At 55.2% G+C, this 26,284-nt stretch overlaps 7 protein-coding genes across 7 annotated transcripts; 3 read left to right on the plus strand and 4 right to left on the minus strand.

Annotated features, from left to right (window-relative positions):
- Window positions 1-380: 380 nt before the first annotated feature.
- On the minus strand, window positions 381-1,762 carry MONBRDRAFT_2234 (uncharacterized protein; the record flags this gene model as incomplete). The annotated part of the gene is made up of 7 exons (XM_001745327.1): window positions 381-478; window positions 575-690; window positions 800-898; window positions 1,024-1,083; window positions 1,182-1,366; window positions 1,449-1,553; window positions 1,685-1,762. Coding segments are annotated over 7 exons (741 nt in total), but the record flags the coding sequence as incomplete, so codon positions are not given.
- A 3,287-nt stretch (window positions 1,763-5,049) lies between these two features.
- MONBRDRAFT_16669 (uncharacterized protein) lies at window positions 5,050-6,676 on the minus strand (the record flags this gene model as incomplete). Its single annotated transcript, XM_001745328.1, has 3 exons — window positions 5,050-5,946; window positions 6,067-6,477; window positions 6,557-6,676. The coding sequence occupies 3 exons, from the start codon at window positions 6,674-6,676 to the stop codon at window positions 5,050-5,052; spliced, it is 1,428 nt and encodes a 475-aa protein (XP_001745380.1).
- A 462-nt stretch (window positions 6,677-7,138) lies between these two features.
- Window positions 7,139-9,064, plus strand: MONBRDRAFT_24919 (uncharacterized protein; the record flags this gene model as incomplete). Its single annotated transcript, XM_001745168.1, has 6 exons — window positions 7,139-7,510; window positions 7,638-7,694; window positions 7,825-8,430; window positions 8,514-8,590; window positions 8,706-8,766; window positions 8,915-9,064. 6 exons carry the CDS (start codon window positions 7,139-7,141, stop codon window positions 9,062-9,064), a joined length of 1,323 nt encoding a protein of 440 aa, XP_001745220.1.
- A 298-nt stretch (window positions 9,065-9,362) lies between these two features.
- MONBRDRAFT_18883 (uncharacterized protein) lies at window positions 9,363-12,567 on the minus strand (the record flags this gene model as incomplete). Its single annotated transcript, XM_001745329.1, has 11 exons — window positions 12,529-12,567; window positions 12,364-12,429; window positions 12,153-12,223; window positions 11,801-12,047; window positions 11,654-11,726; window positions 11,269-11,514; window positions 10,976-11,137; window positions 10,737-10,843; window positions 10,348-10,614; window positions 10,059-10,136; window positions 9,363-9,941 (listed from the first exon to the last, which is right to left on the minus strand). Exons 1-11 carry the CDS (start codon window positions 12,562-12,564, stop codon window positions 9,363-9,365), a joined length of 1,932 nt encoding a protein of 643 aa, XP_001745381.1. The 5' UTR covers window positions 12,565-12,567.
- Window positions 12,568-13,153: 586 nt separating this feature from the next.
- Window positions 13,154-19,907, plus strand: MONBRDRAFT_7731 (uncharacterized protein; the record flags this gene model as incomplete). The annotated part of the gene is made up of 8 exons (XM_001745169.1): window positions 13,154-13,292; window positions 13,524-13,773; window positions 13,865-14,134; window positions 14,285-14,411; window positions 15,324-15,686; window positions 15,788-15,901; window positions 16,640-18,244; window positions 19,119-19,907. 8 exons carry the CDS (start codon window positions 13,154-13,156, stop codon window positions 19,905-19,907), a joined length of 3,657 nt encoding a protein of 1,218 aa, XP_001745221.1.
- A 567-nt stretch (window positions 19,908-20,474) lies between these two features.
- MONBRDRAFT_7732 (uncharacterized protein) lies at window positions 20,475-21,563 on the plus strand (the record flags this gene model as incomplete). The annotated part of the gene is made up of 1 exon (XM_001745170.1): window positions 20,475-21,563. The coding sequence occupies one exon, from the start codon at window positions 20,475-20,477 to the stop codon at window positions 21,561-21,563; it is 1,089 nt and encodes a 362-aa protein (XP_001745222.1).
- Window positions 21,564-21,899: 336 nt separating this feature from the next.
- Window positions 21,900-25,483, minus strand: MONBRDRAFT_32179 (uncharacterized protein; the record flags this gene model as incomplete). The annotated part of the gene is made up of 14 exons (XM_001745330.1): window positions 21,900-22,009; window positions 22,123-22,270; window positions 22,369-22,456; window positions 22,562-22,635; window positions 22,744-23,094; window positions 23,254-23,316; window positions 23,481-23,558; window positions 23,644-23,785; window positions 23,910-24,022; window positions 24,119-24,232; window positions 24,330-24,428; window positions 24,520-24,645; window positions 24,749-24,914; window positions 25,122-25,483. The coding sequence occupies 14 exons, from the start codon at window positions 25,481-25,483 to the stop codon at window positions 21,900-21,902; spliced, it is 2,034 nt and encodes a 677-aa protein (XP_001745382.1).
- Window positions 25,484-26,284: the final 801 nt, after the last annotated feature.

Genomic DNA, 26,284 nt, shown 5'->3' on the forward strand with positions numbered 1-26,284 from the left:
GACTCCTCACCACCCAGGCGAAAGACGGGCGCAACGCTTGTGCCGCGAGCCTCAGGCAAACCGCGTCGCGTCCCGACTGGCTGCACCGTATGCCGTGCTGTACGTCCCGTAGCTATTGGTGTCGTGATCGAAACGCCGCGTATCCGTGCGGCGAGGTGCGCGACGGCCTGATCACGGTTAGTCTTGTCTTCTGCGGCTGGAGCTACGTAACCTTTTTGGTCCTTGCCATTTTTGCTCCGCTTGCACGCCTTGGCCTTGTCCTTGCTGGACCCGACCTTGCCCTTGCCAGCGGCCTTCTTTGTCGCCTTGCTTTGGGGCAGGAGGCCCATCTTAAAGGCCGAGCCAGGACCACCGGGCTCCAGGCGACCGCCATGCTCTTTGACATGTGCTTGCAACCACGGGTGTTGTAGCAGGTCCGTGGGTGTGGCACGCCACCGCGGGTCTGCGACCAAGATCTTTTCGAGAAAGTCACGCAAGTCTTACAAATTCCACCAGGCATGGGCCAGCAAATTTGCGCTGAGACTGCGATTGACAATGCTCACAGTTATCAAAGGTAATTCATGGCCTGACCAACCTTGAGATACCGTGGAGGCAATTTGAAGCCTGTGGTGGACTCCGGCCATGATCAGTTTTAGCGCGCGATCGTTGAAGGGCAATTGACCGCACACCATGGCATACAAAATGACGCCACTATTCACAGGGGAACATGAACACATGACCTCAGATCGAGAACTTGGCTCAAGGTCAAAGAGACTGGGCTCGACGGGTCAAAGGCAATGGTGGAGCGCTCACAACGTACAGAGACCACATATCAGAACGGTCGCCGGCGTAGGTATGTCCCATGAGCACCTCGGGGGCCGCATACGCGTAAGAGCCGCAATGCGTCAACAATCGGTGACTCAGCCCCGGCACGATGGTGGCAAAGCCAAAGTCTACGAAGGTGCACCATCACAATTCACGCCTTTGCTGAACACGGCGCCAGCCAAGGTCACAAGCATCTCTACTGCGTGCAGATAGGGTGACTTGCCTGTCAGAAGCACATTGCCATCGCCGTCAAGCAACACATTCTCACACTTGAGATCCCTGCACAGCGTGTATCAGTGTGTATAATGAGACCTACACTGCTTACGGGATGGAGCGATCACAGCTTTGGTTCCATCGAAGCGTTTGGTCTTACTTACCGATGAACAATGCGCAACGTGTGGCAATAATGCACTGCCGACAGGAGCTGAAAGAACAAGCGGCGAGCCTTGGCCTCGTTCATGGGCCCACGTGTGTTGATATACTCAAGCAAGTCTCCACCAACAGCATACGTCAGTACGAGGTACACCCGCTGTTCCGTCTCGATCAAGTCTTGCAGCTGTGCCTAATGCCAACGCGAGCCAACAAAGAGCAACATTCAGTGAGCCTAGGCACGTACTTTTGAACAGGGTAGCCAGAGTGCTTACTATACGAGGATGACACAATCGGCGCAGAGCCGTGATTTCACGAGGTAGAAACTTTTGCAAATAGCCCTTGGGGGCATTTACTTTGTCAATAATTTTGACAGCCACCTGCCGCACGCCGTCAGGGCTTGATTGAGCACGACAGCTGCGACATTGGAGGGGGAGACAGACGATCCGAAGCCCTTCACCACATGGTCTGTGAGGTCAAAGGCTTCTGAAGGAGAGGCAATGCAACTCACCCTCTGGCCAGTTTCGATGGCTTTGGCCACTTTGACCTTGCTGTAGCCGCCCAGCCCAATGGTTTCAAAAAGGCGATAGCCTCGCTGAGCCAGCTTGAAGTGCTCGCCATCAGCGGGCAGGCTCTGACTCAGAAAGGCGTGAGCATCTGTCATGTCGCCTTCCGTAAAATCAGGCAGCTCAGCTTTGGGCAGCAAGATGGGGTGTGGCCTGGTAGGCGGTGAGTGCAGGATCGGTGCTGAGAGTGTTCGCGCCGTGGCCACTGCCTTGGCCATGGCTGCAGGCGTCTCGGTTGCCTTCCGTTTGGCCTTGGCCTGATGTGAGGCCAGCCGAGGTGCTTAGAGTGGGGCTTCAACGGAGACCCCAGGAGATAAAGCGAAAAAATGGTGCTGTCCCTCGGCGCCTACCCGGTATTTGCGCGCTGGCGCCTGTGGGGACGACGTTCTTCCTCCACCCCCTCCCTGTGAACTTGGCGCCGAACGTGTGGCAAAAGCCGCACCGCTCAGGCCTGATTGCATGCGATAAGTTGCGATGGTTGTCAAGACTTACGAAGCTTCTTAGGTACATCAGCTCAAGCTTTGAGCTAGCGATAGGCCAGTTCCATTACGTGCGGCTGCTACAAGCCCACTCCTCCCCAAACTTGCCCAGCGCTCCCTGGCATGCCGTCGTCTGCCTGTGCAGACCCACCGTGACAAGCGCCTTTCGAGAAGAGTTTTGTCCGCAATTTGCGCTCGGTGCGGCACCTCAAAACATCTGACAAAAGTCAAACACACAAGTCAAAAAATCGAATTCGAAGCAACATCGTCATCTCATGGCCGGCAGCTTTGTGTGTGTGTGTGTGTGTGTGTGTGAGTGTCTTCAAGGTACTACTACATTGGATGGACATTGTATGCAGATTGCGTCAAAAAGGAGAGACAAGACAAAGTCAGGGTCATAATTTTCAATTGCTGGACTCGGCCCAACGCTGCAACTCGTCGGCGGCTGCGGCCCGGAGTTCCGCGAAGCCTCCCGTGTCGCAGGTTCCACCCATGGCATCATGCATGCGTGACAAGCACAGATGCCAGTATTTGTACAAACGAGTATACCCAAAATCACTCAAAAACTGTGGGAAAGCAAATGCCGTCAGCGCGTGCAGTACAACAGCTCATCGGGTGGCGGTACACAGAAGCCAAGGCCTGACCTGCTCCATTGTGTCCTGGGCATGCTGGACTTCTAGTAATGTGTGGCGCTTCCATCCGTCAAGCAAGGTCTCCAAACTCATCACGCGCGAAGCCACGAGCGCCGCATGCTCGGTTTCAACAACGGATGCAACATGTTGCTCAGTGATGCCAAGATCGCTTTGCAAGCCTGCACAAGGCCACGAGCATGGTCATGACGTAGCAACCATCAGTCCTGGATGCAATGCTTGCCGAGAACGCTGGGCCGTGCTGCTGAACAGTCGACCATACGTTACCTGACTCTTTGATCAAGTCGATGAGGAGTGGTTGTAAAATCTCGGCATTGTGCAAATCCTCGTAGCGAATGATCATTCGCGGAACGTTTTTATACACCTTGCCATTCTGGCAGTTCGAATGTGCAGGCACATGTTTTGGTGAGCATATCTCCTTCACGCTTCCCCCCCCCCCCCCCATCCCCAAGCCCAATGAAGCAGGTGCTGGTGGTCAACTACCAGGTAATGTGTGTAGAAAAAACGATGTTTTCCCGCAAGCCTTCGTAAGTCTTTGGCTGTAGAAAGTCCGTGCCTGTGCAGGGTGCGCAAAAGAGGCGGCTGCGTGAGAAGCCTTGGACGTTGAGGCCTCGGAAAAGCTTGGTGTCTACCTCAAGCCTGGCTCGCACGTACAGTTGATGAATGCCATGCCAATTATCCAAAGGGTTTCGCACAACCAGGAGCAAAAAATGCCCCACGCCACCGCGCGTTTCCTGACAGCATTGAATCAGGCTGTTGAGCATACACGTGTTTGAAAGAGGGGTGAGTCAGTGCAGAGAGTCGAGCAAACAAGGAGCAACAAACTTTTCTCGAGATCCAGGGGAAATGGGTCGAGAGGACGGCCAGTTCCCCTTCACGGCTAGGCACGACTCGGCCACAGCGCGCCACGTGGCCGCACTCTGGCGAGTAATATCCTGATGCACGGCGTTCAATCTAGAGGAACAAATGCATGCTTGATCATGAGCAAAGCAAAAGGCTATCCTCCGAATGCACGCTGTGGGGCAATTTGTGTAGAAATCATTGTCAACGCCGGGAATAGAGAGCGAGAGCGTCAAAAGGCCACAACTGAACGTGAGTGGACCAACAAACCCGTGACATGTGACGCATCCCCTCAACATACACTAATCCAAAGTGCCAGACTGTGAGTGACGATCAAGGCAGGATCAAACTCTCCTCGTGCGGTTAGGTTGCGCAAAAGCCATCCCAACCGTACCAGATTCGGAAGAGCGGTTGGTCACGAGCTCCAGAAGCTTTCGCAGCTCCATGGAGCCCGTCCTGTGTGACAAGGGGTCGGAGGACAGCCAAGCGTAAGATGCACATTCAGTTGACTGATCGCGGGCGTGGTAAATGCACCCGCACTGACCCCAGTGCACTGGCGAGCTTGATATGTATCCCTTTTGGGGCTCCGGGCTGGCATGTGCACTCGCGGCAAAAGGCGGGTTTTCTGCGAGGCGGTGGCAAAGGCTTCGCGGTCAACGGTAGTTACCAAGAACGGGAGCCGGGCAAGATGGCCACCAGGTTCCCTCGCAAACCATAAACGCACACATCCTGTAAAGCATCGCCCTGTCCTTCATGCGCGTAGCTGCATTGAGCCTCCATAAACTCGCAATGCTGACCCCTCGGACACAACAGCTAGCCAGAACACAATCATGCACACGTGAGCGACCGGGTTTGTGATCAGCGGCTTGATCAACCGGCACAGCCCAAGATCCAACCTCGTTGGCCATGCCACATCCAGCCAGCAGCAGAGCAGCGAGCAGGGCTGTCCATTGCAGCTGGCGCTTGATGTCCATGATCTTGAAAAACAAAACAAAAAAAAAAACCGTTCATCAAAATTTTAATTCTTTTTTTTCACATGCATGTGTGAATCAGATTCATTCTTTCAAGACCTTCTTTTTGAAACAAGGATCAAAAAAATAATTCATTCCAGCACGGGGAGTCAAGAGGTTGATTGGCATGTGGGCTGGTGCGTTGGCTACTACCAAAGCCAGATGACAGGGGTCTGCAAAGCATAGGAGCCATCGATCGCGCGCCAGGAGAAGGATATATGACGATGCCGTGTTTGGCTAACGACATGCACATGAATTTCGGGGGAAATGAGACAAAAGTTGATGGTCGCCGCATGCAGCTGGTAGGACAAACAACAGGAGTGCAGGCGGTTTAGACGAAAAGCGGAACGTCAATGAGGCCAAAGCCAGCGGCCACGCCGGTCTCTAGGCTGGAGGCCGGCTTGGTACGCATGAGATAGCCTGGCTGCGTGTTGACCAGCTCGGTGGCACCATTGGCCACAAACACACCATAAAAGCCAAACTCAGTCACGGAGGCAAACGTGTCATGACCACACTGCTCTGCCAAGGCCGACGTTTGCAGAATTGGGGCATGAATGCGGGCCATTAAGATGAAGCCTGCCCGCTTTTCAGGCGACATGGCACGTAAGCGCTGGACGGCGTCTGCGCCATAGTAGTTATTGCCACCACCCTCGCGCTGGGGCTTGAGAACCCAGTCGTCAGGGTGTGCGTAGATTTCCTGCTCAAGCACTGCTTCAAGTGCTGCAGGGGTGGCGTAGTCGGCAGCGTCCAGTGAATAGAAGCGAGTAAAGGTCTTGGCCAGCGTGGTTGCTTCAGCCGCGGACAGAAACTTCTCAAGGATCCCGGGCTGAGCCAGCACCTGCTGCATTTTTTTGGTGCCCACGAGGTGGGCTGCTGCGTTGGGGACCTTGACAGCAGCGCTTGTTTCGATGTTCAAGCGGGCTTCCCAGCACGCGGGGGTGGGATAGTCATCAGGGCTGTAACCCGAACGGTAGTAGACGAGGCCCACCTCCAGCTGCAAGCCGTCAACGCCCGTGTACAAGAGCGTTCCATCGGCCATGTATGTAAAGCGTTGTGCTGCCTCTTCCAGCGTCACGCGGGCCATACGATGGCCATGACGCCGGCGCAGCTCCACTTCCAGACCTCGCTGATCGCAAATATTGCGCTCACCGGGCTGGACCATCATAACAGCTGCCAAAGGGTTGCTAGTCCGACGGCGGCCGGCGGTCACATATGCATCCAGCGCTGCCTGTCCAATTTGGTATTATTATTAAGGAATGTAGAAGCGGGTACGTTATCGTGAGAGTGAGGAGAGAGTGAGACCCAATAGCGTGGGCATGGATGCTAGGCAAGTTGGTCAGGGGCTCACCTTAAAGCCATCAACAACGCCGGCCAGCGCGTTGTTCTCGGGGATGCGGCTGGCTACTTCAGGAGCTTCCAGCATGCGCATGGCTTCAACCAAACGCGTAGAAAGCGTGGCAAACCCGGCAGCGATGGTGTTGATCTCGACGTTGTGAATCTCGGCATCTTGAAATGCAAGCTCTTTATTGGCACCCAGATGGAGCATGAAGTCGTTACGCAACACGTGAGCCCGCAGGGCGGTGGGCCCGTACTGAGAGATGCCATTGGTGCTCTCTCGCGCTGCCATGTACACCTTGAAGATTTCGTTTGTGAATTCATCCACAGCACAGGTGGAGCGCAGAGCCTGGACCAGGAACTCGTGGTCCAAGGTCACCGCATCCACCAGACGGTTGACGATGCACTGGGCAGCGCGCCCGACCTATTCCATCAGAACGGGGCAAGCGCGTGTGGTCAGTCCAAGAAAAAGAGGGTGGTAAGGCTGCGCCATGCCTTCGAACCTCAAACGCGCGGCGCGGCGTCGGTGTGGGAATGATGGCGGCCGGGGCGGGCTGGAAGCGCCTGTCACGACCGGTGAGGTGCTGTGTCTTGGCCGGCACCAACAGGATGCCGTTATTCATCTCATAGTCCACCAGATCGCAAGCACGAGAAGCCAGTGCCGCTTCACTTCGCTGCAAAACCAGCTCGCGCACTTCTGCCGGAACCTCTGCCGCTGCCATTGCCTCGATCTGCTCACACGTGTCCACTGACTTCTAAAAAAAAAGAATGAGAGAGTGAGAGAGAGAGAGAGAGAGAGAGAGAGAGAGAGAGAATTGATGAATTGGTTTGGTCAGTTTGAGAAGAGAGCAAAGACACAAAGGAAACGCACAACTACCACATGTAACAACAAGAGAGAGAGAGAGAGAGAGAGAGAGAGAGAGAGAGAGTTTTGACACACACACACACACACACATACACACAACGTAATGACAAAGAGTGACGACAGACGAATCAACTTTCGAGAGGACATGGATGTTCCGTAATTTTAAGACACTGAAAGGGGCTGTTGTGACGGACGAAGCGGCAGACCAGCACCGACGAATATGGCAGCCTTGGTGGCGGCATACTCGGACAGCGACGATGATTCGGGGGACGAGTCGACGCAGGCGGTGACCGCGGTAATGGGGGCGAAAGAGGTGGCAAAGGTAGCTCAGGCGACGCAGGCAGCCGAGTCACCGGTGGCTGCTCCGCGTCGAGGTGGCTTGGGTTTGCCGCCTCCACAGCACGGTGGCAAAGCTTCGAGTGCATCAGTTGGCTTGCGATTGCCGCCGCCCCGAGGCGCTACCGCCAGCACCGGCACCGATGTCAGCGCCAAGCGCAAGGCCACAGTCACTGGTGGCGTGGCGCGTCGTGCCAAGAAAACCAACATCTCGGACAAGCGCAAGCTCCTTCTCGCTGTGCCAGAACTTGAGGATGTACGGAATAGTCTACTGCCCATCAGTCCAAGGCTCTTAAATGGGTCCCTGGTGCTGTTCGCTTTTTGCTTGCTGCGCGGTAGAATGCCAGAGCTTACCAATTTTTATAAATTCGCCATGTTTGTAGCCGGATAGCGACGAGGAGGATCCGTCCCACAAACCTGTTGCAGCCGACGCGCCAAAGGTCAGCAGTCGACAACATTTTGCTTCCCCTGAGCAATCTCGACTCTGCTGGCGATGCCTGCCTTCTACTCTATCTGACATCATTGACACCCTGCCCAACTGCTGTACATGCGCCTTGCCTGACTTGTTAGGCTCGCAATGTGATCGATCTGCTGCCCGCACCCAAAAGCGGCAAACCTTCGGGCCGCCTTGCTCTAGACACTAAAACCATTGTCAAGAGCGATGTGCCAGCGTCGCAAACTGAAGCACCACAGAGCAAGCCCGCAAGTCAGCTGGTACCCGCGTCTGTACTGCGCCGCCAGCGCCACCAGGCGGATGCTTCAGCCAGTACCACCTCGGCCGCCTCCTTCCTGGACACGGAGGAAGCTGCTCATGATGAAGGTGGCTTTTTCAGCTTTGGCAACTCAGCTCCAGCGGCCACGGCCAAATCAGCCGCCACAACACCGGCAACCAACCCGCCGCCTTCTGCAGCACCGCGGGCAACGCCCGCGGCGCCCGCAGCCCCAGTTCGATACGGCTATGGCCAAGCACATGTCGCCAATACAGCTCCACAGCCGCAATCCTACGGTTACGGTCACGTGACTCCAAACTCGGCCTACGCCTACGGCGCCCCGGCCGCCCAGTACGCCGCTGTGGGTCAGCAACAATCAAGCATGGGGTCTGCGAGTGAAGCCGCTTACCACCAATCTTTCGCGGCCCCACCAACAGACGAGATGGCTGATTTTGGAGGCGTTGAGGTATGCACACGCCAATTTTCTTTTGTTTCCGTTCACATGTCTATCCCACTCATGCCCCGCGTGTCGCTGCTTTGGGCGAACAGCTTGCCAAACTGGTGAAACGAGATCGAGGCATGGGTGCCAACGTCAACATTGTCGACTTCAACGATAAGGAACGGCGGTATGTTGCCCATGGTTATCATATTGCTTCCCGCTCTTGACGCTTGGTGATGGTCGAATGCACCTAGCCTGGATCTGACACGCATCTTCTCTATTTCTTTTCTCTCCATGTATAGAGAAGCCAACAACGATTGGCGCCGAAGTGTAGCTGGCACCAAAGAGGCGCAGGCTCCCACCGTACGTTTGGCCTGTCCACTATTTTCGTGGCTGTATCGTTACTCTTGCACTTTGCTTCTTTTTCATTTCATTTTTTTTCTGTTCTGTTTGCTCAACGCACTCATTGACTTTGTGGCGTGTTGTTTGTACGGCTCTTGATACCCTCTAGAAAACCCCAAACATTGCGGGTTCTGCCAAGCATCGATCGCAGCTTAGCTATCTGGCACAACAAGCGCAAGCTCATCAGCAAGAAATCTCAAACTTTTGGGCTGCCGGCCACGAGGCGCGCCGCAATGCCAAGATGCGCTATGGTTTTTAGGCCAAGCTGGGCGCTATCCCCGCGACTCGAACGCCCCCCGAGTCGGGTTTATGGCCAGGTGCCCGAGGCACTCGCCAGTGGCCTTGTCAATTTATGTGAGCTCAACCCATGGTCGCCAAGGAATGTATGAACAAACTCAGAGCATTGATTTTCTTGCCAAACCAAACATCTCGTATGTCAGAGATGTGAGAGCAACACAACACCAAGGGACAAAAAGCCAGACAAGAGACGAAACATGAACAAATGCCACGCAAAGCGCGGATGCAATGCAGACGAACGGCGGGGACTGTGCCTTTTTTTAAATGGTCACACGCTGAAAGAGGCTTTTAATGTAGCGAGCCTCATAGGCAACGGTGTGCTTGCCCAGGTCAAAGGCATCCATCTGGAACATGGGCAGCTGATCAATGGTCGGCACGCCCTTGCCATGCTCTTCACAGGCATCGAGAAAGTCCAGAATGTCCATTGTGATAACATCCGGCAAGGTGATCATCTGCTTGGCCATGCCTTCAATGAGGGCCAAAAAGCAGCGCTTGGTGTACTCCCAGGTCTCCCAGCCCAGGCGCTTGCTATACGGCTCGAGACTCTTGATAACACGACTGATGCCAAACTGGAAGTTGCCCTTGGCACAATACAAGGTTCCAATGACAAGGTTGATGATGCACAAATGGAAAACCTTGCGGTCTGGATCCTCCAGGGCGAGCTCTTCTTCTTCTTTCTCGACGCGCCGCATCAGTTCTTCGGCATCCTCGTTCTGCGACGTCATAATGTAGGAGACACACAGATTGGCCAGAATAACGGCCGAAATGTCCAGCAGGTTTTCGAGATTTTTCTGTACAATCGGCTCGTAAAAGCCAATCGCCTCCTTGTACTTGTTGCCCTACATCGATGGATGGGGCCCAGGTGGGGAGGGAGCGAGCGTGCTGAGCATTGTGCCATTAATCACGTGGGATTGAAGGTCTGTTCAAGTGCTTCTCAACGCAATAGAGTCACAAACCTGCATGAAGAGCACATGTGCCACGTTCAGCTTCCAAACGTCGTGCTCATTGCAAAATTCCACTGACTTGCGGAAGATCTATGACGCGCGCCAGTGTGTGAGCGCATCAGCATTCGCGTTGATTCAAGTCGGGTAATCCTGAAGACTTGAGCCGTTTTTGTGCAACCCAGGCCAGCAATCTCTCTGTTTTGACAAGCATTTGGGTACACGTAGTAGGTTCCAAGGCTTGCTTTCTTTCTTTTTTTTTTTTTTTTTTTGACAAAAACATGTAGCTCAAAAGAAGACCAACCTTCTCAACTTGCGCATAGTTTTCAAGATCCCAGTAGATTCGGGCTTGGGCCATGAGGCAGGGAATGTAGCGGTCGAGACACTCGTCATAGTCGTTGACGGCTTTCTTCACGGCATCCTCGTCCTGGGCCGTGCGCGCGTCCTGGACCTGGCGCGTAAGCTTACGTAGCTGCTCTGTGTGTTGGCTACACATTTCATCGAGGCGGCGAAAGGCCTCCTCCGGCGATGTCTGGCGCGTGATTGTGGCATCCAGAAAATCGTACAGGTACTGCAGCGCGAACAAGAGGACAACCAGAGCGTGATGACATGAGCAGGCGCAAGACGCGCTGACGCGCTTGGTGTGATAGATAGAGCAGCGTTGCAGGAGCCGCGGGGCTAGAGCTGACACACCTGCGTGAGACATTGGTAGGTCAAATGGGCATTTTCGGCCAGCACATCGGCCGCCAGATCATAGTACTCATATTTGCAGTACAAGAGGAGCAAATTGCCAAATGTCTCTGTCGGGGGTCCCAATGAAACGTGAGAATCAAAGTTTGGAACAAAGAGAAGAAAAAGAAAGAGAAAATAAACAAACATAAGCCGTGTAGGACGGTGTGGCGAGGGACCAGATTGCCGATGTTGCTTCGTACCAGGTGGGCACGGGTTGGATTGTAGGAGGAATTGCAACTTCTCAAAGCCGGTTTCTGGATCCTCCTCCATGTTCATCAGCGCCTGATTGTGCAGCGTGACAGGGTCAAGCTCTTCCTCTGAACGAGGGGGCATGTCCGTCAAGGCATCCATGGCCGCATCGTCTAGATTGCCATGCAAGTGAGCAAGAGATGAGAGAGCACCATGGAAACCATCGTGCCTTTATCAAAGCCGTCTTGGGCCATTATTCAAGGCAGAGAGGCGCATGCACGGCGGCAAATGGTGGCGGACATACAATTGCGCAAGTCGTATTCAATGGCAGCCTTGAGGTTGAAGGCTTCAACCAAGGCGGTATCGTGCAGCGTCTTGGTGTTGCCCACGGAACGCACTTCAATGCCCTCCGTTTGCATGCCGACCGAGAGTTCTGGGTGCTCACGGATACCACGCTCAATGATGGTAGCAATGTGCCGAAGAGCGGCCGCGAAATTGCCCAGGCGGTATTGGCAAAGTGCCTGATTGTACATGAGGTGGGCATTGTAGCCTGAGGAACAAAAAAAAAAAAAAAAATTAGAAAAAAAAAAAAATTAGAAAAAAAAAAAAAAAAGCTGAGGCAAATCATCAGCTGTCTTGATGTGGAGACTGGGTAAAATCGCTGATGCACTGCGCTGCAACCTACGTACCTCCAACGTTGCTTGCGTGGTGAAACTTTTCAATGGCTTGTTTGTAGCGCTCCTCTGCCACCAAAAGGCAACCCTATACAGACCAGGATCAGTGTGGAACGACAGAAGAGGGTGCAATCGAGGTCTCCTATGGGTCCATGAGCTAACCTCGTTGATAATGGTGTCCAGGTCATCGGCCGGGCATTGCTCCACCATGCTGCGTGCTGCGGCCAGATCACCCATGCCTTGCTTGATTGCCGCTTGAAGCTTCATGATATCGTTGTGCATGTCCGGGTTGTCAATCTTGACGACTGCGTCCATGGCCTCTTCATAGCGGCAGGCCTTGTACAAAGCCTGGGCGTGATACAGCTTGTAGCTATCTTGCTCCGGGTACTCCTTGGACACTTGGGCGTAGCTGTTGTGGCGGCATTCAAATCGTGCCAGAAAAGGGGTGCACATGAGGCGCAGGTTCGCAAGTCAAGTCACACGCCGGCACTGGTTGGAGCGGGGTGATGCATACCACTCGGCCGCGGCATCAAAGTTTTGAACATGGAATTGGCAGTAGCCTAGCAGCGACAACGCGGGCAGAGACTGCAAAGAAAACGCAGATACCGGGTCAAAATGAGGTCCAGGGAAAGGCTGATACGGCAAGCAGGCAGGTCTCTGACGGAAGGGTCAGTTCATGTATGATTTGGTTTTTCTTTCACTCTCGCCGGTCCAGCCAAACGTACGCTCGGCTGCATTTCTAGCTGCTGCTGGAGGATTTTGATGGCATCGGCATATTGGCGATCGCGAATCTAACAAAGCGCGTTGCATTTTGCGTGCAATGAGGTCATGAGCTTTGACTGATCAGCGGGAGAGGCAGCTATTCCAAGTTTTGTGTCCCAAGAACATACAAAGCCGTAGATCGTCCGAGTAAACTCGCCGTCCATGATGACCAAGGAGTGCCTCGAAAACCGAAGCTAATTAAACCCCCCACCAAGCGGCCACCAGCCAAGCACAAGACAGTTGCATGAGTACAGAAAAACCACACACAGCAAGCACCACCACCTCCTTTGGAGAGAGCGCCTGAGGACGGGTCGCGCTGCCAAGACACCACCAACGAACCACAAGAGGCCACAGACCTGCTCCTGAAATTTTTGAGTCCAGTTGGGATGTGGGAAATGTCATTTTATACATCCGAGGAGGCTATCCATGGCAACCGTAGCTCGCAGTTTTTGAGACAGCGATGAGCACAAACGTAGCTTGGTATACTTTTTGACCCCAGCAAACTGGTTGACAAATTTTTGCATGCACGAAAGCAAAACAAACCAACCCTTCTCTGCTCCTGCTCTGATCGCGCGCGCTCGTCGTCTTAGATTTGTTTGGCCGGCGAGACACGGCTGAGGACGACCTGCAACACCTTGTGTACCAACCTTGCGTCGCGGGTTGCTTGTGGGTTGTATTCGCCTCGTGCGCCAGTGCTTTGCTTCATAGCGGCGTCTTATCGGACCGACGGACGCTACAACGCAGCCTCCTGCCATGTCGGCCGAGGCGTCTCCGCCCCCATCCTCTGTGGTCGAGGAGCAGTCAGCTGCGACGGATGGGGATATGCGTCCAGGGATTGAGATCGAGGGGAAGGAGGCCGATCATCAGCTTCAGTCTGCGGCCGACGCTGCTGGTGAGCCGGTATCTGAAGGTTGGGACATGGCAGAGCAATTTGACAGCGCTGCCACGGCGCGTGGCTTGACGTTTTCAGACTATGACCAAACTGGTTTGCTCGACGGCCAGGCGTTGGCCGCGGCATTTCGCGATGACTATCAAGGTTTGCACTGCGGCCCGTGCTGAGAATTCAACACCCCCATCTCTCCACCCCTCCCTCCCTGCCCCTTCCATTCATCTGCTTGCGAAGGAATTACGCTCAACAATGTCGTCCTTCGTTCCGGCATCCGATCCGTCGGGTTTTCCCGCACAGCCGCATATCGAATGACGGCACTGCACGTGGCTGCGGCAACGGGTGAGGCAGAGAGATTGTTCAATGCCTATGCACAAAACGGCGGCTTCTCTGCCCACACTTGTAATTACCAAGATGCAGCTGGCCGCACGCCTCTACATTTTGCCGCTGCCACCGGCAATCGCACCAGCGTTGAAGCCCTCCTCGAGTGCGTGACACTTCGGCTGCTTCAACTTGCCCTCGTGATGTCAACCCGTCCCGTCCCCTCACAGCCTCCTATCTGGCTTTTGAATGGATAGACACGGCGGTAACTCCAATGCCCAAGATGCTGATGGCAAGAATGTGGGCATGTGGGCAGCCTTTTACGGCCACCACAAGGTGCTGGCACTTCTCCTGGCAGCAGGCCTCGAGCTGGGTCACCGTGACTTGGCCGGGCGCTCCATCTTACATTGGGCGGCGCTGGCCAACAGCCCCAAGGCCTTGGATTTTCTTTGCAAGCAGTGCACAATGCGTCATCTTGACATCAATCCTGCTGACCTTGAGCAGCTCACACCGCTGCACTGGGTGTGGTACGTCCAGCGACATCTGTGTTTTGTTTGGCGCAGCATCCCATATTCTTTGGCTGTACCGGACACATGGCTCGTTGCGGCGAGAATTGGGTGGTTTGTAGCGTGTTACCCAAAGCTCACATAGCAGTCTGTCTGTTATTTAACCCATAGTCATCTGGGCTTCAACAAACACGTGGCCATCCTGCTCAAGGCCAAGGCCGATGTCTGCTGCTTGGACGTAGAGCAACGGAATCCCTTGCATTGGACTGCTTCCAACCAGGACGCCAGTGTCACCAAGGTCAGATCTTTTGAGAGCCGCTTGCTCTTGCAGATTGAGATTCCTGAACTTCAGCTCCCGCCAAGTCGCCATATGCACAATGACACCATGACGCCTTCTTTAGATGCTTTTATCAGCCAACCCATCACTGGGAACCCAGCTGGATGCTGAAGGCCGAGCTCCCATCCACCTAGCTGTGGCTGGTATGTTCTTGCAGCAGACTCAAACACTGTACATTTGGCTTGGGTGCTTTGACATTGGCAATGCTTTGTTGACACACACACCGATCGCATCTCGGCTCACAACACAGTTGCGCACTTTATTGCCTGGCTTAGAATACAACACTGTTGTCGTGCAGGCCATGCTCAAGTGCGTACCGTCTGCACCATCCGATCAGCTCTTGCCTCGAGTGCTTTGTGGCGCCCGCCCGCCTTTGCGTCGGCATCTTGTCTTTCCCTGGAACCAACCAACCAAACAAACAAACAAACAAGCAAAAAAAAGAAAAAAAGAAAAAAAAGCTCGGTCTAAAACCGCCTGACCGCATCTAATGTTGTGGACTCTTCTGTTTCTGCACTCCTGGTAGAGCTAAAATACCGGCAGATCTGCCTGATCGCTCCGGACGCACGGCGCTGCACTGGGCTGTCGCCTTTGCTTACGAAGACATGGTTAAAATGCTTCTCGCTGCCAAGGCCAACCCAGGCATCCAAGACAAGTGCGTGTGGCCCGACGGTCTTGTCCTTGTTCTTTGATTGCGTCATCACCTTGCTCCATTGCTTTGATCCTCCCTGCTCGGTAGAACCATGGTCACACCAATTCATCATGCGGCCCAGCATCCAACGGCTGCAGTGTTGAATCTGCTGCTCCAGCAGGCCACGACTGAGCATGTTGATGTCTGTGATGAGGATGGGCACGATGCCCTCTTTTGGGCTGTAGCCCACGGTACGCAGTCTTTTGCTGGCCCTAAGGCTCACAAAACATTTGAAATGCATTGTTGAAAGCACCGCTACTCACGCTGTTGCTCCGGCCGGAGCAGAATCGCCTCTCTGCGTGGCCGCCTTGCTGAAGACCTCGATCAACGTGAACAAAGTTGACAGTGATGGACGTTCCCTACTTCATCTGCTCGCTTACCGCAATGATGCGGAGACCATCGCAGCGCTCAAGCTGGCCAAGGTCGACCCAAACGTGATTGATGCTGCCCAACAGACGGCTCTGATGCTGGCTGTCGAAAACAACCACCTCGCTGCAGCACGAGAGCTTTTGGCAGCCGGCGCCAACCCTGTACTTGGTGACGCCGAGGTGCGTCATCGCGCTTGTTTAGCTGCCTTGAACCCCAGTGGAGGCATTTTTTTTCACACGCGCACATGTCCGCACGTATGCTTTTCACTATTGATGCCCAGGGACGCATTCCCCTGAGTGTTGCCGTCATTCAAGGCTACGAGGAACTGGCGGCGCTTATTCTGTCCCAAATGCAGCAAGAGAACCTTTTGCTGGCCGACTCCCGCGGCGAAACGGTGCGTACCCCCCCTTTTTTTGTGCTTTGTTGAAGCAACATCTCACGACAGTCAAGCTTTGGAGGGGGGTTGGCAAATTGCAAACTCAAACCCATCTTGCGGACACACATCGTGTACAGGCCTTGCACTACGCTGCTTACTACGGCCATGTGGACAGCGTTCGGTTATTCCTGAGTCACAAGGCTGAACCAAACGTGCAAGATCTAGAGGGCGTCACACCTCTGCACTGTGGGTCTCAACTGCTGCATCGCGAGTCAGTAGGAAGGAAGTTGGGGTGTTCGTGCGGAACCTGACGCGAAAACTATGCATGGCGATAGGGGCGGCAACAAACAATGCCCTGGAGGTGGCGCGCATGCTGCTGGATGCCCAGGCATACCCAAATTTCATGGACAAAGGCGAGCACCGCATGACGCCTCTGGATTATGCTTTGGCAGGTCAGTTGAGGTACCCCCACGTGCAAGTTGCGACAGGCCTTGTCGCGTTCCAACTTGCGACGCTTGATAAATTTGAAATATGAATACAAATGCATGGAATTGAACTGGTGGCAGGTGGGCACACAGAGTGTGCCGAGCTTTTGATTGAGCATGGTGGTCTGGGCACGTTGAACATTCAAGATATGTCTGCCACTCGGTTGCAGTGGGCCGTACGCGCATTTTTGCGTCGTCGGCGCCGCGAGCGCGCGAAACAGGTTAATGCTCATCCGTCATGGCATGCTGCCCATCAACCTCATGCTTCCAGTTTCAGTTGCACGTTGGCCTCAACGTGCACGGCTCTCTCACGTTGACGTTGCTTAACGGGCGCCATCGTGTACAGGAAAACGCTGCCAGCACCACAATTCAACGTTTTGTTCGAGGATTCTTGGTGCGGCGGCAGATGGATCGAGGGCGTGCCAGTGATCAGGAATCGGCCGAGCTGCAGCGAATCAAGGCGGAGTTGAGTCGGGCGCGTGCGCAAGCTGCAGCCGCGGAACGGGCTCGCGCCTCGGAGGCCAAACAGCGGCAGGAATTGGAGGAAGAAACGGAGCGCCTACGCTTGCAGCAACAAAAACTGGAGCAGCGACAGTTGCGGCGGCCTGGCAGGCGTCGTTCCTCCCGCAATGCAGACAAGTCTAGCTCTGGCACGCGATCTTCGGAACATGAAAAAGTTCCGACCCGCAATCCACAGGCATCGGCGGCTCCCCTTGCCAATGATGAATCAACCCACGAGACTGTTTTGCAAAACGGCGAAAGCCAATCCCAGATTGAGCCGGCAGGCGGAATCGACAGCCAATCTGCAACAATTCCAGCGACCAGCTGCCGATCATCACGGCAGAGCACAGGTAACACCGGGCATTCCTCTTCAAAATCTCGCCACAGCACATCAGAGGTCACACGGTTATCAAGCAACGCGCCAAGAGCCAGCGGTGGCACCGCGCCACCGCGCGTGTCCTGGGCATTGGAAAAGGAGGAGGACAAGCAGCCCGCCCAAGGGCGCAGCAAGACGACGAATGCGCTCACAGAAATGGACTGTGAAGGTGCGGTGAGCTCGGGACAGCACGATGATACCGACGAAGACGCGTGCTCGGGATCGGATTCCGAGGATGGCGCTCTGTTGGTGTTGAATGCCAGCGTTCAACGGGCGCGAATCGTCAAATCCGAACAACAGCGCGTGGCACAAGTCCGGGCAAAGGTGCAAGCTGCCATTCGTATCCAGCGCTTTTGGCGGCGACACCGTGGTCGAACTTGGCGCGGGCGACCTGTCTGCCGGGCTTTGCCCCCGTCTAGCCAGCTGCAGGGCCAAGGTTCTCGTCGAGGGCGCCGCTCTCAAGGCGTTCAGCGTGGAAATGGAAGGACTCTTGGCTCACAGCGACGACGCAGCTTTCACAAAACAGCAGCCAGCTCTCGCGGTGCGGCTCTTGGACATGTCCGACCACAACTGCGGTCATGTGCTTCGACCTTTCCCGCGGAGAATTCGTATGGGCCAGAAGAACAGCGTCGTCGACTCTTGGCTGTGCTGACAATCCAGCTATGGTTTCGTAAGCAGTTGGCCCGTCGCCACGCCCAACGCCAACGATCATTGAGCGCGCAAATTCGTGACATGTCGTTGGTGCGCAAACATCAAAAGTGTCGTGTCAAAGCAGTTTATGGGGCACGGACTGAGCGCGCCAAACCGTTCTTACCCTCCCGACCCCGTTCACTGCACTCGCACCGGCTCATGCCTACACCGGCTCCACTGGATGTTTCGTTTTTCAGTGCGGCTCGAAGTTACTCCCAGCGGACACCTCGCCGAGGTCGACACCCCGTGCAAGGTGACCATCCCGTGTTTCGCTCGAACAATCACAGTCGCTCCAGCACTTCGCGCCAGGTGAGTGTTAAACCGACAACCAAGCACAGCACCACCGAAAGCCCGGCCATTCGCAGCGCACGGGGCAAGTCCTTTCTCCCGGAAATTACTGTCTAGCCGATCAACGACCTGAACAAGGCGCCTTGGCGCAGCAGTGCTGGGGCCCAGACTCCTAGACCGGTCACGCGCTTCATATGTGCCTGTTGTTCTTGTGATCCCATGTAATCGAATCGCCATAAAAACACCATTAGAAGGAAGGGAAAGGCTCTTGCGCGTCGAGGCAGGCCCCGCACGATGATGATCAGGAGCTAGCCAAACAAAAACACATCCATAGACACGCTTTCGATGCGAAAGCCGTTTGCTGCCCAGGCAGGCACCATGACAGGTGACCAGCCTGAGCTTGGTGCGCACGGGATCACGTTGCCAATGAAGATATCGAGGGGGGTTTTTTATTTTTATTTTTTGAGAGATTTTTGATTTTTTGCTTTCGAGAATATCTAAGCAGCGAAGCATCATCATTATGGCGCTCGCGCTTCTAGAGCACCTCAATCTCAACGTTACGAGCCATGAGCCGGCCAAGGTTGGCGGTCGCGCCGTCGTGTTGCCTGTGCTTTGTTGTGCGAGTTGATGTGGTGCGCTCAACCCACGGTTTCGATTGAATCATCTGCCACGCGACTGCTCTGATGTATCGCTCAGGTTTTCTGGGAGGCATTGCTGGGGCTGGCTCCCGACCCTCGACGAGCCGCAAACTTTGCGAGCGGCAAGGGCACACTATGGTACAACCTTGGTGCATCTCAGGTGGGCATCGTGAGCAAGCGTTTATGTGCACGTGTTGTCGGGCAGGATGGGAACTGACAAGGTATGCTCGTGACGTTTCGTTCGGGCGCACACGCAGGTGCACCTGCCTCTCGCCCAAGCCGCGCAAGTTTGGCGGGGCTTGGTGATCTTCAGTACCGCTGAATCTCAAGCGCTGCAACTCGCGGCACGTTGGGCCGATGCCAAGCTGAAGGCGCGCCTGGATGAGCTGGGCGTTCAATGGCTCTCAGTTGAAGATCTACCACAACTGCCAAACGAACTCTCGCCTCTCTTGAGCCGCGTGCGCTGGGTGGTCCAGGGGCCTTTTAACAACACGGTGGTTATCGCTGTAGAGTCGAGTAATCCCCTGCATGAGCGGGCTCTGCAACCACAAGGGGACCGGGCACTCTTGCGGGCTATGCGTGCCGTCACCGTTGACTGTGCCCCTGGCACGGCGCCCAAAATTGCTGCCTTTTATGCGCACTTTTTTGCCGCCAAGACGCGGCTCTACAACGAGGGCAGTGTGGCTGGGTGCAGCGTGGCTCTTGGCGCTGACCCACACGAACAGGAGCTTGTGTTTGTGGAGCGAAGCGAGCCTCTCCAGGCTTATGATGGTCATCACTTTGCGCTTTATTTGAACTCTCGAGTTGCCTTTGCGGCAGCGTTCAGCCGGCTGCAGGCTGCAGGTCTCGTGTGGGTCAATCCGCGCTTCCAGGACTGCGTGACAACCCTTGCAGCCGCCGAAGCCGAGGGCCAGTTTCGAATTTTGAATCTGGTTGACCCGGCTGAGCCCTCGCACATCCTATTCACTTTGGAGCATGAGGTGCGAGGTCCCCAGCACAAGGACTGTCCCCTGCAGCTCCCAGCCCCTGAGTCCACGGAACCTTGAACCCTCGCGTCTTCGTGGCTCTGAAGCGCGATAAATTTGCCGCGACTTGGTGTCATGCTCCGGCAACACCGCCCTCGGCAGTTTGTACTGGGCCGATCAACGACTTGTTTCGAGTCCTGGCCGCACAGACAATAGGGTTGCGCGCCGAGCTGATGCCCAACTAGAAATCGATTAGGATGTATCATTTCTGCTACACAGCCCTGTGCTCTGCCTTGGCGCTGTCACCACAGGCGCAGGAAGAGAGTTTGAGAATTCGAGTGAGAGTTAGAGTATGAGTTGCGAGTTTGCGAGAGAGAAAGCTGAGAGAGAGAGAGAGAGAGAGAGAGAAGAATCAGGTATTCGAAAGAGAGAGAGAGAGAGAGAGTTTGAGAGAGAGAGTTTGAGAGAGATTTTGAGAGAAAGAGATTTTGAGAGAGAGATTTTGAGAGAAAGAGATTTTGAGAGAAAGAGATTTTGAGAGAGAGATTTTGAGAGAGAGATTTTGAGAGAGAGATTTTAAGAGAGAGAGAGAGAGAGAGAGAGAGAGGGGCTTAGCAGCGAGAGGGTTGTGGGAGGTGACGGGTTGTCATGAGTGCTGCAGGGGATGCCGCAGGAGCTGGGCCGAGCAAGGTACCTCCGCGGAAGCGGCTGGATCCACGGTCCATCTTTGACCGACTCACGCTAGGGCTACTGCAAACGTTGGAGCGACGGCCGACCGTTGTCGACGTGCGCATTCAAGCCACCCAGCCCGCAACGCTCGCCGACCTAGGAGCTTGGGAGAGCCGACACGGCCAGCGCTTGCCAAAAGACCTCCGCAATTTTTTCCTCTGCTTCAACGGCTTTCATCTGGTCTGGCTGACCCAGCACGGCGCTACCCAGCTGCCCGTCGGGTCGTTGCAAGTCAATGCCTTGGCTGATTTGACGCCGCTGCGCACATCCAAGTCCTCGGCACCGCCTCCTGATGTTCTTGCTGCCCTGGTACAACTTGGGTTGGCTCCTGCAAGCAGTGTAGTGGGAAATGCCTCTTCTTCAAGCCCAAATCTTGAACATTGCTTTCGCCTGGCGACTACCATCGATGGCCAAGCCGTGATCATCGAGCTCGGCCATGCCAACGACCTGGGCGGCATTTATCTTCAGGATGGCGACGATCGCTGTCATCTTCTTTGCGCTGGCTTTGTTGCCTACTTTCGCTTCATGACTCAGTACATGGGTCTGCCCGGATGGCAGCGCATGCGCTGCGGTCTCCCTGTGTCTCCGGCTTGGGAACACTGGTACTGGCAATTTCTGCCCGTCAACCAAACGCTGCGCCTGACCCGCCCCACCCACACAACTTCCAGCCAGACTGGACTTTCCAAAGCACGCCCTCCCCGTAGCGCCGCGCCACCCGTGACCATTGATATGGCGCGTATCATCAATCCAACACGGCGTCCCACCAGTGCCGGTACAAACTCTGGTTCAGCGGTCGCCGCAACGGGCACCTCCAATGGTCACAGTGCAAGTACCAACGGCGGTGCCTCCGACGCGACCAGCTCTGGAAGCAAAAAGTCAATTCTCAAACGCCGTGGCTCGCGCTCGGGCGATGGCGTAGCCCCTACGCCACCTGCACAACGGCCCAGCAATCGGCCTCGGGCAAACCGCTCCCGTACCACGTCTTCCTCCAACTCCAGTAAGCCCTGAGGGACTGGTCCAAAATCGGGGCAGAGCTCTCATCGATTGAATCAGCTATGGCAAGTTTTTCAAGTCCTACAGACGAGCAAGATCTGGGTCTCCCAGCGCGCAAAGCAATGCAACAGCAGCCACCACCATGCCCAACAAGTGCAGAGAAGAAGATTGCCAGACGCTCTCGAGTCGGAGCAGATGAACAAAAGAGAAAACCGGGCTATTGCCACGCGTTATGCTTCGCCAAACCACTCATCGGCATTATTTATAAACGAAAGAGAATAGCAAGAGAAAAGAAAAAAAAAAAGACCTTCCCTCCCACCCCCACTTCATCCTTGCGGATGGTCCTAAATCCTACACCGAGTGCGAGGACGACTTGCGAATCAAGCACGTCATGACATCATCAAGAAGATCATCGACCTGGTCTTGACTGTCGTTGAGCAACGACTTGAGCTGAGCCAACACTGAAAGCCCAGCAAACGCAAGTCACAACGTGAGATCTGGGGCGTCACTACGAGACTGATCGGAAATGATGTGCTCTGTTAATTCTTGCATGAGCCTGCGCGTGGGTACCGACCTCGGGTGGGGCTGGTTTTGGCAGCGAGATGCAACACGGCCGTGCAAGCCCGGTCTCGTGCCAGGCCGGAGCGCCAGTCACCGGCTGCTTCCGAAGTCATGCGACCCAGGTCGGCCAGAACTCGGCTGAAGCCCTCAATGTTGCCAGCCTATGACAATGACATGGTCAGGATTCAGCAGACAAGCAAGCGTTCCACTGCTCCTTGGCTACTGAAGTAGGACACTCTGCCACCCAATATTTACACACGTGTGCATCCAAAGCAAGAAGGTGTAGGGTGGCTTTGAGGCGCAAACTGGATTTCTCCTTGCAAAAGGCCTGGCACTCCTCAAAACACCTACAATGGGTTTAGACACCACCCATCATCAGGTCATCAATGGCCGAAATGGAAAAACATGAAAACATGTGCCTTGTTTGCATGCGTGGACTCAAAAGATCTTACTGGTATGCCAAGCGTGGCTCATCCATGCGCTGGCACAATCGTCCGAGATGATACCAATCGAGTTTGGTTTTTTCCTGTTTTGCGTGTCACCATTACAACGCCCAGTCAGAGCCACAAGTATCATCCTGTTTCGAGACAAGCCTGACACAAAGATGCAAGCACGTCAAGTGGGACTACTGCACCTTGGGATTGATAAAGGCATCCCGACCGCCGCGAGGCAAGTGCGTGGTCATGGCGTCGAGGTCGTCGAGCAGAAAGTTGAAGAGGTTCTCGAGCCAAAGGTGGACGGGCCGCTCGGCCACGATGGGCTCGGCAGCGTGATCACCGTCCGCTCCACTCCACACGGAGCCATCACCGAGCACGCTCTCAATATCACTGGTGTCTCCAGCTCCGTTCGCTCGAGACACACTTGAGGTCTCTGACACCGTGACAAAGCTGGGTTTTCGGCTCGCACTTCGTTGGGTCTCAGCTTCTTCAATCACCACGGAGCGTGGGGCGCGAGGGGAGCGCCGGGGCTTGTGGTGCACAAAAACCTGATCAACAGCCAGGCCCGGTCGCAGGCGCACAGCCAGGTTTAAGAACGCACGATTGCCAGGGGTGAGCCAGCACCCTGAGTTTTGACTTGCGGGGCTCTTGTAACAATCTTGGGCCAAGCGGGACCATTGGGCGCCAGCCTTCAAGTATCGAGTTACCTGAGACCGAAGCCTGAGCAGCGCCTCCCAGCCCTTGACAGCACGCATCAGACGGTAGAGTAGCTATAATAGATGGAACCGCACGCCATACGTCACCATGGCCAGTCGAAAAACACAAGCACAGGCGCGCTGGCCCACGCTCATGTGTTGTTTCCACATGACATGTGGTTTTATTCCATTTGACTTGGCATTTTTCACACCAGATCGCTGAGCAACAGCAAACTCACCTCATAGAGGGGCCGCAGAGCCAGGGGTAGACTGTCACCTCGAAGCGAGCCCAAGTGTCGATCATCCTGGAACGGAACCTGTCGAACGGGGCAGCGCAACAGGCCTCAGAAAACGGGCACAAAAACAGGGTCCTGGATCGTGACTCAGTGTGCAAGCTCGAACCTTGACTGTTGAGCGATGGGGCTTTCGAGCTTCAGCCATCCAGTTTTGGTAGATAATCGCGTGTAATGATGTGCGGCTGGCGGGTGGTGACGAGCGGAGCAGGACGCCTGGTGTGACGGTGTTGAGCGCAGCCAAACAGTGGCTTTAGAATGATCACCGCATCAGAGCCAATCAAGCACCCAGACGACCATGTGAGCATGTTGCTAGAAACAAAACAAGAAACAGAGTGTGTTGTTGGTGCCAGGGGTCAGGCGAAGCGTACGTACCGAAACCATCCCGCGCTCATGTAGGCCTCACACAGTGGAAACACAAATTGAAGGTGACCGCTGCCCAAAAAGTACGCACGCCGGGCCGTGGCAATGGCAGCCATTGGATGATCCTTTCATGGGGGAGGGGTTACACGTGAGCGGAGTGTGTTATCGAAAACCTTTGGCATGCCAGCGCAGACAAAATCAAGCCGCAATGAATATCTCACCTGCTGGCACAGCAACCTGCTTTGTAGTGCTAGAATCGGGGCGCTGTTCAGCTGCGACAGAACTGCAGCTTTTGTGGCGCGCAAGAGGGCTGCTTTCATGCGCTCGTCATACATCTGTGCAGCAGACAGGTCACTGAGATATGGCCGGGACGCGAGGGCTCAGCTCAATCAGGCCAATGGCCATCGGTCCACAGGAGGAACAGAAGCGCACCTGGCGAGCCGCAGAGCTTTCAACAGCGAGGGAAGCTTCAATGGCCCAGGCCTCGCCTTCGACATCCAAGCTGGAGAGGTGTCGACACAGTGCCTCCGCCTGCGCAGAAGGCCATGCGTAAGCCAGCCGAGAGGTTCAAGCGACCGGACATGCGTACTGGTGGTCCTCATGAGCTAGATAGGGCGCGTACCTCGGACAAATGTTGAAAAGCCAACAGGCCGTCAAAAATCAACTGGAAAACGGCATTGTGGAGCAGGGGACAGGCCGCTCGAAGACAGTACAGAGAGGAACGAAGCCCTTTGGCATCGCAAATGACCTGCAAGGGAATGAAAAGAGGGGGTTGCAAGGTGGCCACACTGAGCGGCAGACGTGGTGACGGGAGGCCAAGTTGGCGCATCAACCGAGGCCTGTCGCCTGACCTTGCGAAGGGCTTTACAAACAGCAGAGGCAAACATGCTGTCATGCAAGGGGTTGCGAACGAGGAGCGAGCTCCAGGGCGGTGCTTCATCAAGATCGGCATGCAGACAGTGCAGGGCTCGTGCCGTGCTGGATACGCAGGCGCGACCCCAGTCTGCATCACGAATACTGTGTTGTCGACCATCGGAATCAACCACAAAACTGGGGCGATAGCAGAGGGGACACAGCAGGCACAGGCCACACAGTTCATGTGTGAGATGTGGGCAAGGTCAATATCAGCAGATCCCCTGGCAAAGCCTCATGACTGGTGCCGGAAGTTGCGGGCTAGGCAGCAGGCTTTTGCTGAGTGAGCGCCGAGTGAGGGGCACAGCGGACCTGGTGAGTCCTCCAGGAAATTCCACTTGGATTCGAATGTCTCGACCAGCAAACATGTCATAGCAGCAAATGGTGCAGCGCCTCGCCTTGACCTGAGATCCATTCTGTTGGGTTATCCGCGCGCATGAAGGATTGAAGGGCATGAGGGGCAGTCTGGGCAGACTCGAACGGGTCGCCGGTCGAGCCGTGATGCTTGGGGCTCTGGCAGAGCATTGTGTTGAAGAGGGGGAGGGAAAGGGGAGCAAGTAGGCAAGACACACTTCAGCCCGGCGATTGCTGATGTAGCGGCTAACGTAGGCCGCGACGGTGGCGGGACAGCTGGCGTTGAGGCCTTGAATGTAGTAGTACTCCCCCACTTCCATGGTGGTGGTACGCAGGAAGGAGCGGGACGTCGACGGGACCGTCCACACTGTGTAGCAGAGATCAAACAGCTCAAAGGCCAAGTCACCACCTGGTGGCACCACGCACGCCGCCAAAATGAGACAACGAAGACGTTTTTCCGCGAGTGCACACGGCAGACAGGGAAGTACTCATGATGGCCAAGACCTGCACTCACGCGCTCGTGTTTTCATCTCCTCGGCGCGCCGGACCAAGGCTGCTTCAGCCTCAAGCTCAAACTTGTCCAAGGGGGATATATGAAGGAGCATTTTTGGTTTTTCAAAGGAAGCATTGATACACGCCGTGAGCTAAGGCGACTGTGGAAGAGGCATGTTTGCGCGTGTGTCTTTGGGGGTTTGTGGAGTGGTGTGCTGTAGAGTGCAAGAGCCAGCAGGCAAGGCGGTCAACCTGGAGGGGAAGATTTTTGCTGGAGTTGAGACCATTGATGGAGGAGCGTGTGGGGGCGTCATCCCCACCCGCACTGGATGAGAGGACACTGGCCATGATGTCAAGCTCAAGCGGTCGGCAAGGACGTCAATGACAGTGGGGAGGGAAATGAAGGTCCGAGCTCGTCAGTCCTGTTGATGGTGCATTGCCACTTGTCGCAGTCCGCCAACGTCACTGGGCAGCCCGAAGGATAGCTGGCTTGACCTATACTGGATGTGATGATAGGCGCTCACCTTTGCACTGCACCACGGGCAAAACACCCCAGGGCAATGCACAAGCAGGCAACGAGGTCGATGACGGACGCAAGTGATCAGTGTCGAGCACAGCCCGCTGACGAC

The sequence above is a fragment of the Monosiga brevicollis genome, genomic scaffold, assembly GCF_000002865.3.
Source record: "Monosiga brevicollis MX1 MONBRscaffold_8 genomic scaffold, whole genome shotgun sequence".
Lineage (NCBI taxonomy): Eukaryota > Choanoflagellata > Craspedida > Salpingoecidae > Monosiga > Monosiga brevicollis.